At 51.5% G+C, this 12,264-nt stretch overlaps 1 protein-coding gene across 2 annotated transcripts in view; it reads right to left on the bottom strand.

Moving 5' to 3' along the window:
- Positions 1-713: 713 nt before the first annotated feature.
- Positions 714-12,264, bottom strand: part of Aldh16a1 (aldehyde dehydrogenase 16 family member A1) — a 13,475-nt gene continuing 1,924 nt past the window's right edge. The window contains exons 2-17 of one of the 2 annotated variants that reach the window (XM_005366818.2): positions 8,964-9,066; positions 7,732-7,858; positions 7,073-7,251; positions 6,918-6,995; positions 6,592-6,773; positions 6,355-6,507; positions 5,849-6,034; positions 5,451-5,546; positions 5,169-5,305; positions 4,943-5,048; positions 4,740-4,870; positions 4,193-4,360; positions 3,868-4,069; positions 2,048-2,233; positions 1,694-1,816; positions 714-977 (exon numbers count right to left, since the gene is read on the bottom strand). In XM_005366818.2, the coding sequence (XP_005366875.1) occupies positions 816-977; positions 1,694-1,816; positions 2,048-2,233; positions 3,868-4,069; positions 4,193-4,360; positions 4,740-4,870; positions 4,943-5,048; positions 5,169-5,305; positions 5,451-5,546; positions 5,849-6,034; positions 6,355-6,507; positions 6,592-6,773; positions 6,918-6,995; positions 7,073-7,251; positions 7,732-7,858; positions 8,964-9,066 (2,319 nt within the window). In that variant the 3' untranslated portion in view covers positions 714-815. The remainder of the gene's footprint in view (positions 978-1,693; positions 1,817-2,047; positions 2,234-3,867; positions 4,070-4,192; positions 4,361-4,739; positions 4,871-4,942; positions 5,049-5,168; positions 5,306-5,450; positions 5,547-5,848; positions 6,035-6,354; positions 6,508-6,591; positions 6,774-6,917; positions 6,996-7,072; positions 7,252-7,731; positions 7,859-8,963; positions 9,067-12,264) is intronic. The other variant, XM_026789144.1, reaches the window with a different exon arrangement.

Raw genomic sequence — 12,264 nt, 5'->3', positions numbered from 1 at the left:
GCCGAGCATGAACACCTGGGCGTGATCCCCTGAGCCAACATGGGGGTGGAGAACTGATGCCCATAAATTGTTTTCTGACTTTTACACACACACACACACACACACACACACACACACACACACACACACACGGAGTTCCAGGTCAGGCAGGACTCCATAGTGAGACCCTGTTTCAAAACAACTTTAATGTTTTTCTTCCAACTCAGGCTTGGAGGCACACGTCTGTGATCCGGCTCTGGCTGAGGCATGAGGATCGGATGTACAGACTTGCTGAGCTATACCTTGAGGCCTTGCTGAAAATGACCAGATGGGGAAAAACAAGCAAAAACACAAGCCAAACTACAGCTAAATCCATGGGGATTTGTTGAGAGCAAACACCTAGTCACAGCCTAGGTCCAGGAAGCCAGGTCCTGCCTGGCAGCTGTGCCCTCACTACCTGGCCCAGTACTGATGGCCCCTGGCTCTGGCTGCCACAGGCAGATCTCCTTCCCCTTCAGATGTGCTGGGATACAGATCTTCCAGCTCAGAAAGAGGGCTGTTGGGAAGGAGGTGGCCCACCCACCTCCGTGCCTTCCAGGGACTTCCCTCTAACTCCTACGACCCTAGAGTGCTGGATGGGACTGAGTTCCCTTTAGCCATCCCATAAACAGTGTTGCCCCAGGGTTGTCTACAGGGCCACACATGAAGAAGCCACTGTTCTCGCACTCTCAAAAGCAGTAGAAATTGCTCAGTTTATTGGAAACCATGGGAAATTTGAGAGAAAAATTCCAAGCATCTGATATCTCTGGGCATGCAAGAGTGGGTAGCTCCAGGCATCAGTCCCCCATCGGCAGCCATAGGGCCTTGGTTCGTGCTGCACGCAGACTCAGTTCGGGTCCTGTCCCCTCGACCTCCTTATCCCAGGCCCTTGGGAAGCCCCTGTTCACCCACACAGACTTGAGGTTTCCTGCAGAGGCCCATTCCACAAACTGGGAGCCCTGGGATGGGGAAACATGTGATTAGTACTGCTAGTAGTTTAGTTGCCGAACAGCTGCTTCCTTAGCAACGAGGACTTGTGCCTGAGGACATAGTGCCTAACAAGGCTGGACATTCGGATCCTGGCCAGCATTCCTTCCAGATGCAGAGGAAGTAGAGCCAGGGAACCCCGTCTTCCCTAGTACTCCTGTTTAAGGCTTTTGCCAATCGGGACTTCCCTTCCACCAACAGATGGTTTAGGAGGGTAGACCTGGAGCTCAGGATATTGCTAGGGTGCAGTCCTTAGCAATAGGTCTTCCAAAATGACGACTTTGGGCAGGGGAGGCATTTAGGCCCTTTAAATGAAGACCCTCTTCCTTCAGGCAGTGGTGGTGCATGCCTTTAATCCCAGTACTCATGAGGCAGAGGCAGGTGGATCTCTGTGAGTTCAAGGCCAACCTGGTCTACATTGTGAGTTCTAGGACAGCCAGGGCTACAGAGAAACCCTGTCTCAAATAAACCACCACCACCACCACCACCACCACCACCACCACCTCCACCACCACCACCACAACCTCCACCACCACCACGACCACCACGACCTCCACCACCACCACCACCACCACCACCACCACCTCCACCTCCACCTCCACCTCCACCTCCACCTCCACCACCACCACCTCCACCACCATCACCACCTCTACCACCTCCACCACCACCACCACGGACTCTGAAGTACCTGGGCAGAACCGAAGTACCACAGGGCCTGGACTTCCTGATGTAAGGCCAGACAGCGTGTCAGGTGGTCCTGATCTCCTGTCAGTACATTCACAAGGCCAGCAGGAAACAGGGTGGCTATATCCTAGGATGTGAGAGAGTAAGATGCCCAGGGGTCGAGCAGCAATAGGGCAGGTGAGGAGTGGGCAGTTGGGAGTGGCTGTAGGAGCTCCTACAGGGAATAGGATTTGGGTGATAGAGGCTTGGATGGGGTGCTGGGACTCAAGTTACCATGGCTACCAGGACGGAGGAGGCCAGCTGAGCTCCAGAAGACCTAGGAGCAGCCATAGGCAGGAGGGGAGGCAGAGGATTTTACCTGACAGAGCTCCAGGGCTGGAAGAGGACAAGCCCTACTGGGTACTAAGATCACAGCATTGCCGTGGGCCAGGGCGGGGGCCAGCAGTGACACAAAGGCCAGCAGAGGCCACTCATCTGGACATACCACAGCCAGCACTCCCAGTGGCTCTCGAAGCCGGAGCACAGGGCCTCTCCACCCTGTTACCTACAGGGACAGAAGGCACATCAAGGACAAGTTTCCAGAGCCTTCCCCATTGCCTGCCCCCTTCTCCCCTCCCCACATTTGACAACTTCCTATGTTCAGAGCAACTCCAATAAAGTGTGACTAGGGGTGCTGGTTTCAGGAACAAAACCCTGGAGCCCAGTGGCCACTGCTGGCTATGTGGATCTGAATGAGTGAAACCTCGCTGGGCCTCTGTGTCTTGCCTTCAATTTGCCATGCTCCTGCCTCAGCCTATGGAGGAGCTGAGATTTTTCAGTGTTTTGTGGTACTGTAGAGGGTTCCAAGCATGCTAGGGCTAGGCAAGTGAACTCTAATCCTTATTTGGGTCTGGTTTACTTTCTGATTTGTTTTGAGACAAGGTCTCCCTGTGTAGAACAGTCTAGCCTTGCACTCAGAGATCTTGCCTCTTCCTCCCAGTGCTGGGACTAAAAACGTGCACTGGGCAAGGGGAGGGGGTGGCACACACCTTTAATCCCAGCATTTAAGAGGCAGAGGCAGGTGGATCTCTGTGAGTTCGAGGCCAGCTTGGTCTACAAGAGCTAGTTCCAGGACAGGCTCCAAAGCTACAGAGAAACCCTGTCTTGGAAACAAAAACAAAACAAAACAAAAAACCAACAGAGTGAGTTTCAGGACACCCAGGGCAACACAAAGAAGCCCTGTCTCGAAAAACAAAACAAACAAACAAACAAGGGTGCAACCCCTTCTGCTGATTTATGTATTATTTACTTAAATTACTTTGATATTTTGAGATAGGGTTTCTCTGTACAGCCTACTGACCTTGAACTGGAACATCTGTCTGCCTCTGCCTCCAGAGTACTGGCTTGATTTATTGAGTTATGTGTCTACGTGTGTGCAGGAGGTAGGGAGACACAGTTATGTGCACATGTGAGTGTTGGAAGGGGAGCTAGGTAGTCACGGGAGGCTGTGGGCAAACCCATGCTCTGTGAGAACAGGAAGAGCTCTTAACCATGGCCCATCTCTCTCTCTTTTATTTTGAAATGAATGAGTCAAAGTATTTTTGTTTAATGTACCTGGTGTTTTGCCTGTATGCATGTCTGTATGAGGGTGTCAGGTACCCTGGAACTGGGGTTACAGATAGTCATGAGCTGCCATGTGATTGCTGGGAATTAAACCTGGGTCCTCTGGTTCTTAACCACTGAGCCATCTCTCCAGCCCTAACACCTCTCCGTTTCCCTCCCTCCCTCCCTCCTTCCCTCCCTCCCTCCCTCTCTCTCTCTTTTCTGGACAAAGAATTTCACTATGTGGCCAAGGATGATCTGTCTGTCTCTATCTTCCAAATGCTGAGATTCCAGGCCTGCACTACCATGCCTGTTTACAAAGCCTTCTTGTATGTAAGCGAGCCTACATTCCACAGATGTTAAATGGTATAACCTGAGAAGTTCTGACCATGTGTACACTCGCAAACACCCTGCTTTCCTGTAAGTATTGTAACCTTCCCCACCTGCCCTGTCTGAGCCCTCTAGGTTCTCAGCCAAGCACTGATCTGTTGCTCCTCTCATCAAGGTTAGTTGTATCTTCTAGAACTTCTGGGGCTGAGCCTGGGCTCTGACTCCTGGCTGCTGCCTGCCCTGGCCACCTGCTTACAGGTGTCTGACCTGAAGTGTCTGGCCTTGGTCCTGAACCCACGTGCTCCAGATCTGGAGTCGCCTCCCACTCAGCTCTACTTCAGTCTTGGCGACTGCAGGTGCTGCTCCGTGGCTCTCTAGTTGGGAGGCCAAGGCTGGCTTCTTACGCTCCAGTGCAGCTGCCAGGGCACACAGCAGGACTGCTCTGGCCACTGGAGACTGGGCCCCCCAGCTGTGGGCAAACAATGCAAGATATGGGAGGGGCATAGCCTGGCCCCAGCTATTCCCAGACAGGACTCCCAGCCCAGGCGCCCTGACCTCTGGGCTTCCCAGGACTTCCGTTGGACCCTCTTACCCAGCAGCAGCCCGGTGAGCAGCTTCTATAGCACCTTGGACATCCTTGGCTCCACCCTCAGCCACACAGCTATAGACTTTGCCTGAAGAATCCTGGATGGGTATGGAGCGCCGGACCCCAGGAGACTGGAAACGGCCCCCAACGAACAGCCCATAGGCAAGTGCTGGGCTGCACAGAGTGAGGGTGAGGAGGTGTTGGGTCCACTTAGACCCCATGCTCCATTATATTGGCTGGACCATTTCAGTTCCCGTGAACCTTTTGAACTCAAATTCTTATTGTCATGAACCTCTGGAGGACTCTGAATTCCTATCCCGTGAGCTTCTGTAATGAGCCTCTAGGACACTCAAATTCCTATGTGCACCAAGGTACCCCTTGATTCTTGCTTCTGGGAAAGCTCAAACCATTGTAGAACTGAGGTTCTCCAGACCTAAGATTGGGACTATGAGGTCCTAAGACCCAGAAAGCTACACTCAGAACTGGAGACCCTAAGTGCCCTCTCCAGCCTCCACACCCTCACACTTAGACCACCAGGCCTGCAACAGCTCACCTGGGCTCTGTTTCTGGCTCTGATGGCAGTTTGGAGGGCACAGCAAGGCCAAATGTGTCATAGTTGAGACTCTCGCAAAGGAAGGGCTCCAAGGAAGGTGTCCCCAACGGCCACAGATACTCAAACAGACCCTGTGAGAGACGCATGGTCACAAGGAGACCTGAGGGTGTGCAGAGATACAAATGCAAAAGGTGAGCACTCACATCTGGGCCCCCATGCCAGGAAGATCCACTCTCTTTGCAGCCGCCTATGGGCACCGCGGGGTCTCGGAGGCCGTGGGCATTGATCCACACGATGCCCATCTTGAGCCTGTGAGGCAAGTAAAGACACCAGGGCGTGGGAGGGCAGGGGACAGGAAGCTGGGGCAGAGGAGAGGGAGATACTTGAGGAGGGATAGGGCAGTGGCAGAGGGGGAAAACACAGCCTTACCCATAGCCCAGCTCCAGGGCCTGCCCTAGCCTCTCACTCCACACGCTGGCACTGCCTCCCCGTGGTGTCCCATTAGCCAGGGCTAGTGCCTCCTTGGCTGTGCGGAAAGGGGAAGCCACAACCACAGGCCACGGAACCTAGAAGGGGTGTCAGGGGCCTCCTGTCAGTGCTTCACCCATTGGGGGAGCAAGCTAGTGATGGTCTAGTGTGCTCACAGCCCCAGGTCATAGGGTCACCAGAACAGAAGGGCAGGGAAGGATGTCTGCAGTCTCAGAGTCTCACCTCAGCCTGGGTACACGGGGCAGCTGGAGGCAGGCCGGACACTAAGGCTGGAGAGAAGAATGGGCTATTGGAGGGTACATCGCCAGCCTGGAATACCTGGGAAGGAGAAGATACAGATATAGATGTCTGTCCTCCCTAGACCTGACTGTATCTCAACCCTCCTTCCCAAACCTCCAGGCTTTGTTCTCTTCTCTGAACTTAGGTATCCAGGGCTCCAGTCTCCTCCCTCAGACCCAGGGCTCCAGTCTCTAGCCTCCTCACTCAACCTGGACATCCAGACCTGGTCCTCCTCCCTCAGACTCAGGGGTTTTGGGCTTGTCCCAAAGCAGCAGTTTCTGACTCTCAAACAGGGGTTAGGTAGCCAAGCTCTAAGACTCTATTTTGTGACTGGGGCTCACCTGTCCACCCTGGCTTTGGGCTTCATCCACAAAGCTCTGGGCCAGGTCTCGGGCAGCAGTTCCTCGAGCCCCCATGTCTACAGCCCCATCCAGTCCTCGTCCACTCCGTAGCTTTGCCATCCTAGCCTGGAGTCGTCTTAAAGTTTCATCCCATATAGATTCCTGGATGAGGAGCCTGAGCCCCCCCTGTTGGAAAAAGTCAGGGGCAGTGTAGGGAGAACAGGCTCCCACAGAGGGCCGGGCCTCAGGGACGGAGGAGCAGTCGTAGACAAGAGGTGCAGTGCACAAAGTTGGTGGCACATAAGGTAATCCTAGGAGGATTAGAAGTTCAAGGCTAGCCTGGATTATATAATGAGTTGGAAGCCAGCTTGGGCTACACAAGTCCCTGTCTTAAATAATACAAAGGTCCAAAGAGCGGAAAGTAAAACAAGTTGGGAGTGAACACCCCAAGTCTTTGGAGCCATATGGCGGACCCCTGGATCTGAGGACGAGCACACAGGTCTCACCAGGCTGCGGTCTGACCAGATGGCATCCACCACACCTTCCACAGCCGAGTCCACGTCTGCTGAGTCCAGCAGCAGCAACAGGGACTCTGTGCCAAGGGCCAGGCCCAGCTGGGGCCCCTTGCCTGCTAGGATCCGTCGCAGAGCGCGTCCTTCCTGAGGGAGGCCCACGGGTTTCAGCTGTAGCAGGAGCCTCCTGGCCCTCTGCCATGCCCAGCCCACTCCCAGCCCTTTAGATACCTCCACAGCTCCGCAGAAGGCCACCTTCTGGACTCCAGGTTGGGAGGCCAGAACAGACCCTAGCGAGGCAGGGCCACATACCACATTGAGGATCCCTGGGAAAGAGCCGAGCTCCCCTGCCAGCTGAGCCAGGAGGAGAGGCGTTGGGAAGGCTGGGGGCACAAGAACCACCACAGTGCAGCCTGGAGAAGGGGAACAACTGAGGGCCTGCGGTCCAGTCCCTGGCTCTTTCTCCTTGCAGACAGGGTACAGGTGTCAGCCCTCCTCCCTCAGACCCCAAACATCCTCCCTGAGAAGGGGATGGGAAGGACACAGCCCTCACCTACCCACAGCCAGGGCAGGGCAGACTCTCCACATCATGTCCAGGAGAGAGAAAGAAGTTGGCAGGATGAAGCCAACGACTCCTGCGAAAAATCCACAGTGAGGGCTGGACAGGGTGGTTTACTGCATCGGGAGGGCTCCAGGGCCTACAAGTTCTCACCCATAGGCTCCCAGCCTGCCAGTGCCTTCTCCTGGGCATGGGCCTGGACGGCATGGTACTGGAGCAGTTGCTGGGCCAGTGGGACATCTCCATCGCGAACTTCTCGAACAGCCCGCCCAGTGACCAGGGACTCCAGAGTCCACAGCAACTGCTGGTGCTTCTGGATAATCTTGGCCAACCTTTGGAAAACATAAGGAGTTGGTTCTTGTCCAGGGCAACCTGGACTATAATTCCCACAAGCCTCTGGGGCAGAGCATAAGTTATCAGGGACAGCAGGTACCAAAGCTGTATAGGAAATGTAATCTATGGGAGCCTCAAAACTCTGGGGGGGACACTATAGAATGGTCCTGGTCCCCAATTACCAACCAGTCCCAAAGATACTAGGAACTTGAACCGGAGTCTCTGATCCAACTGCATTATGGGAAATGGGATCTTCATAGCTGTCCCTAAAGTGTGATGGGAAGCAGGGAGCTTGGATTCTGATGGAGTGCTGAGAAACCGAGCCCCCAGGATAGGACACTGAACTGTGGGAAACAACGGCTATCCTGGCCACCAGAGCCCACATGCATATGGGAAACATGAGCCATTAAAGCAAAAGGCTCTTTGGAAATGGAGTCCCTGTGACTCCCAATGGACGAGGCCTGGCTGGGCTTCCTCACTGGGTCAGGTGTTGGGCTCGAGCAGCTCCAGGCAGTTGGCTCCAGGTCTGAAAGGCTGTCCTTGCTGCATCCACAGCTGCAGCGATGTCCTCAGCCTGCGCTGGCAGGCAGCTGGCCAGGGTTTCTCCTGCGAATCAAGTGGGGGACGGATTGGGAAGCCCTTGGTGACCAGGGAGGCAGAGAGTCACCCCTTCCTTCTTCAGCCACTCCCTGGTCACCGCGCTCACCGCTCACCACGTCCCAGAGGCCAGGAACCAACTTCCTTTTCCTTCTTCCCTTTTCATTGGAGTTTCAAACTTTTATTTATTCATTTGGATTTATTATGTGTACAAGTGCTTTGCCTGCATGTGTGTATGCACATAATACACGTAGTGCCCATAGGGGTCAGGTGTTAGATCCTCTGGAGCCAGAGTTACTGGTAGACTGGTGGACAGGTCCTTTGACAGAAGCAGCCAGTGTTCTTAACCACTGGGCCATCTTGCTAGTCCCTCTCTTACTATGTCTTTTAAATTTATTATTTATTTTGTTTTTTTTGAGACAGGGTTTCTTTGTGTAGAATCGGCTGACTTGGAACTCACTGTGTAGATAAGGCTGGCCTTGAACTCAGAGATCTGCCTACCTCTGTATCTGGAGTATTAGGATTAAAGGTATGTGTTACTACCACTCAGCCCTTTAAATCTAATTTTAATTATGTGCATATATGTGTGTCTGTGTGGTACGAGCACTGGAGTGCAGGTCCTCCTAGAGACCAGAAGATGGCATAGGATTGCCTGGAGCTGGAGTTGCAGGTGATTGTGAGCTACCTGATGTGACCCTGGGTCTTCTGAAAGATCATTAACACTTAACCACAGAGCCGTCTTTCTTCTTCTTTTTTTAAGTGGCTCACTATGGAGCCAAGGCTGGTCTGGAACTCACTCTATAGTTCAGACTGGCTTTAAACCCATGGTCTTCCTGCTTTAGCTTCTGGGTTGCCCAAGCTAGAGGTATGAGCCACCACACTTTGCTTGAGGAAGGAAATTTAACAGGGAGGGGCTTCAAAGAGCTTTCTGGGGTACACTAGGAACTGTAATTATTGAGGCTGTCACTAGGAGAGATGAGAACCCTCATCCCACAACCACCATCAATGGCGGCTCTTGCTCTCAGGAGCCTGAGTACAGGTCGCTGGGTATGTATACGGCTGCAGCTCTGAGAGAGGCCTTTGTCCTTCCCGAATGACTGGGGTCATCAAAAACCTGTGATAGGATCCTGGCAAGGCACTGGATTCCTGTGTTCTGGCTTCAGCCACGTTCCATTGATATAGTGGCCCAAGAGGCGGTTGTGAGTATCCAGCCAGGCCTGGAGGAAGACAAGAGTTTGGAGAAGGGCCTGAGGCAGCTGGGGCAGCTCAGTACTTAGCCAGAGTCTCCTTGAGGAGACACTTGTACTCTTGCCCTCAGCTGATGCTTTTCCTTCTGGTTTTTGTTTGCTTTATGCTGGTGATTGAACTCAGGGACCTATGCGCTATCAAATTATACTTCCAGCCCATTATTATTATTATTATTATTTCTACTATGATTAAAACATCTGAAACTCATGTTAGCCAATACTCAGCTATACTCTATACAGCCCCAGTACTCAGGCCAGTCTGGGCTACATAGCAAGATCTTGGACTCTTTTTTTTTTTCTGTTTCTCTTTCTTTTTTAGACAGGGTAGTCTAAACTCACTGGTGCCATGAATGAACTCCTGAACCTCCTGTCTCCTTCTCCTGTGTGCACTACTATAATACCTGGTTTAAATAGAATATGTTCAAAGAAAAATAATAAAACATTTCCTTCCATAGAGAAATGACCAAGTTTGGAAGCACACAGTAGTGTTTGTTTGGTGCTTGGTGCTGGGATGAAACCAGGGCCTTGAGCATATTAGGCCAGGGCTCTACTGCTCAACTTAATTTAGCTCTGTCAACTTCACACTGGTCCAGGACACCTGGTGTGCAGGACACCATGTCCCCAGCCAGCATTCTGCAAGAAATATCACCCGTGCTTCTCTGTGTCTTGTGGGGCTGCTAAGCTAGCCAAGTACATCCACTCCTGCAATCCTGCTCCTCTGCATCTCAGCCACCACCACTGGGAGAACAGCGAGGACTCAACAGGCTTAATGCCATGCAGCCCCGTGCAAGTGACCAGGCTGTGGAGTCTGTGCCTGAGGCTTGACAAGTACTTGCTGCACAGGCCTGGCCTGGCTTTCAGTCACAGCTCTGGTACTTAGCTACCATGTAACTGTTATTATTTTGTGTGTGTGCACACTGTATGTGAAGGCCAAAGTCTGATGTTGGGTGTCTTCCTCAATTGCTCTTTTTTTTTTTTTTTTTTTTTGTTTTTTCGAGACAGGGTTTCTCTGTGGCTTTGGAGCCTGTCCTGGAACTCGCTCTGTAGACCAGGCTAGTCTCGAACTCACAGAGATCCGCCTGCCTCAGCCTCCCGAGCGCTGGGATTAAAGGCGTGCGCCACCATCGCCCGGCCCCTCAATTGCTCTTTATCTTGTTTTTTAAAAGACTCATTATTGATTCATTTTTATATGTATGAGTGTTTTTCATGCACATATGTGAGTGCATTACACATATGAAGTGCCCACAGAGGTCAGAATACAGAGGCAGTGTCCCTGAAACTGGAGTTACAGATGGTTATGAATTGCCATGTGCCTGGGTCCCTTACAGGAGCAAGTTCTCTTGACTGCTGAACCATCTGTCCAGCCCCTCTGTCTTTTGTCAGAGAGGGTCTCTCACTGAACCTGAAGCTCAGTTTCAATTAGCAATTAGCGGGCCAGCAAGCCCGAGGATCTTCTTGCCCCAGCCTCTTTCACAGTGGAATTACATGTATGTTGCTGTACTGCTTTTTACGTTTTGTTTGAGACAAGGTCTCCCTCTGTAGTGCTGGCTGGCCTAGAACTCACTCTGTAGACCAGGCTGGTCTTGAACTCAGAAGCAATCCATCTGTCTCTGCCTCCCGAGTGCTGCGGTTAAAGCTGTGCACCACCATGTCTGGGTGGATTTTGACTTGTGTGCATGGGATTTGAATGCAGGTCCTCACTCTTGTGCAACAAGCACTCTGCTAACTGAGCCATCTCTCCAGTCCTCTAACATGTAACCTTAGCCAAAGGCTTATTTATTTATTATTATTAGCTATTATTTTTTTGAGACAGGGTTTCTGTGTAGCCCTAACTGTCCTGGAATTCGCACTGTAGACCAGGCTGGCCTCTAATTCAGATATCTGCCTGCCTGCCTCTCGAGTGCTGGGTCAAAAGTGTTCACCACTACCAGGCTTAGCCAGGGTTTTCTAACACTCTGCCCCTGCTGACAAGGAACATCCCCAAGCCTGCTGACAAGGGAATCACCCAACAGCACCTTTTCAGTTACTTCTGTGGCCTTCACTGTGCCTTACTCTCTATGCAGGCTTCATGCTGCTTCCTCTTCCTGCTTACATTTCTGAGGTTATTAAATCCAACATCTACTTCCCACTTTCTGTTGCTTTTCCCTTATCTTGACAATTGGGTTTGTCATTTTTAATTTTTTTTTTTTTTAAGCAAAATGGCCTTGGTGTGGCAGCATAGGGCTATAACTTGGACGGTGAAGCAGGAGGATCACCATGATTTAAAGGCAGTGGGTCTACACAGTGAGTCCCAGGACAGCCAGGGAAGACTAAAAAGCAAAACAAGAACAACAATAAACAAATAAAAATCTTTTAAAAAGGAAAACTGTCACCCCAAAGTCCTAAATTGAAGTGTGCATAGGGCCAGAGCCATTCGGAAGTGGGGCAAGGGCACGTGAGCTGTGCATTAAGTATACTGGACGACAGTTGATGCTAAGGGACTGAATAACAGGGCTGCTGTGCAGCAAAGCCTTATCTGTTAGGAATAAAGGCTGGAATATTTATGGGAAAGCAGCACCACAGCTGGCATTTGTTTAGACCACTCTGGAGAAAAGAGAAAAAGCAGAAGGGAGCACTGGTCGGGCTGCTGACTGCTGAAGTTGTGATGAGTACACGGGAGTTCCTAACAGTGACTGCCATGTGAAAGATGGAAAACTTCCTTCAAAGGGAAAAACAAATCCCACAAGAATGTCCACAGGGTTCTGGCAGGCCACAGGAGAGGGAGACGAGCATCTGTTGGACATGGAGAACTGAAAATGTCTCCAAAGAAGCCAAGACAATTGGGTCCAGATGAGTTTTGTCAGGGAATTAGAGCCAAAAAGTTGCCAAACTTTGGAATTTTATTTTGGAGAGAAATTAGAATCCAGGATGTTTAGATGGAATTAATTGTACAATAATTGACATTTCCAAAAACAAAGCTCAAGCCAAGGAAAACATGTTTGCTTAGTTGAGCTGCTCAGATTGTAAACTTGAGACTTTTGTAAGTAAATGGGGAGGGCGGGAGGGGGATGGGGACAGGGAGGAGATAGGCCAGACAGACACACATGGATGAGAACGTGAAGTGATGGGTTCAGAATCCAAAGCATGGTGACGGGACCAGCTCTTTCTCTCATTTTTTTTTTTTTTTTT

Source organism: Microtus ochrogaster, unplaced genomic scaffold (assembly GCF_000317375.1).
Source record: "Microtus ochrogaster isolate Prairie Vole_2 unplaced genomic scaffold, MicOch1.0 UNK14, whole genome shotgun sequence".
Classification (NCBI taxonomy): Eukaryota; Metazoa; Chordata; class Mammalia; order Rodentia; family Cricetidae; genus Microtus; species Microtus ochrogaster.
Note: the sequence above shows the minus strand (reverse complement) of the source record. Positions and strands in the feature narration are given on the sequence as shown.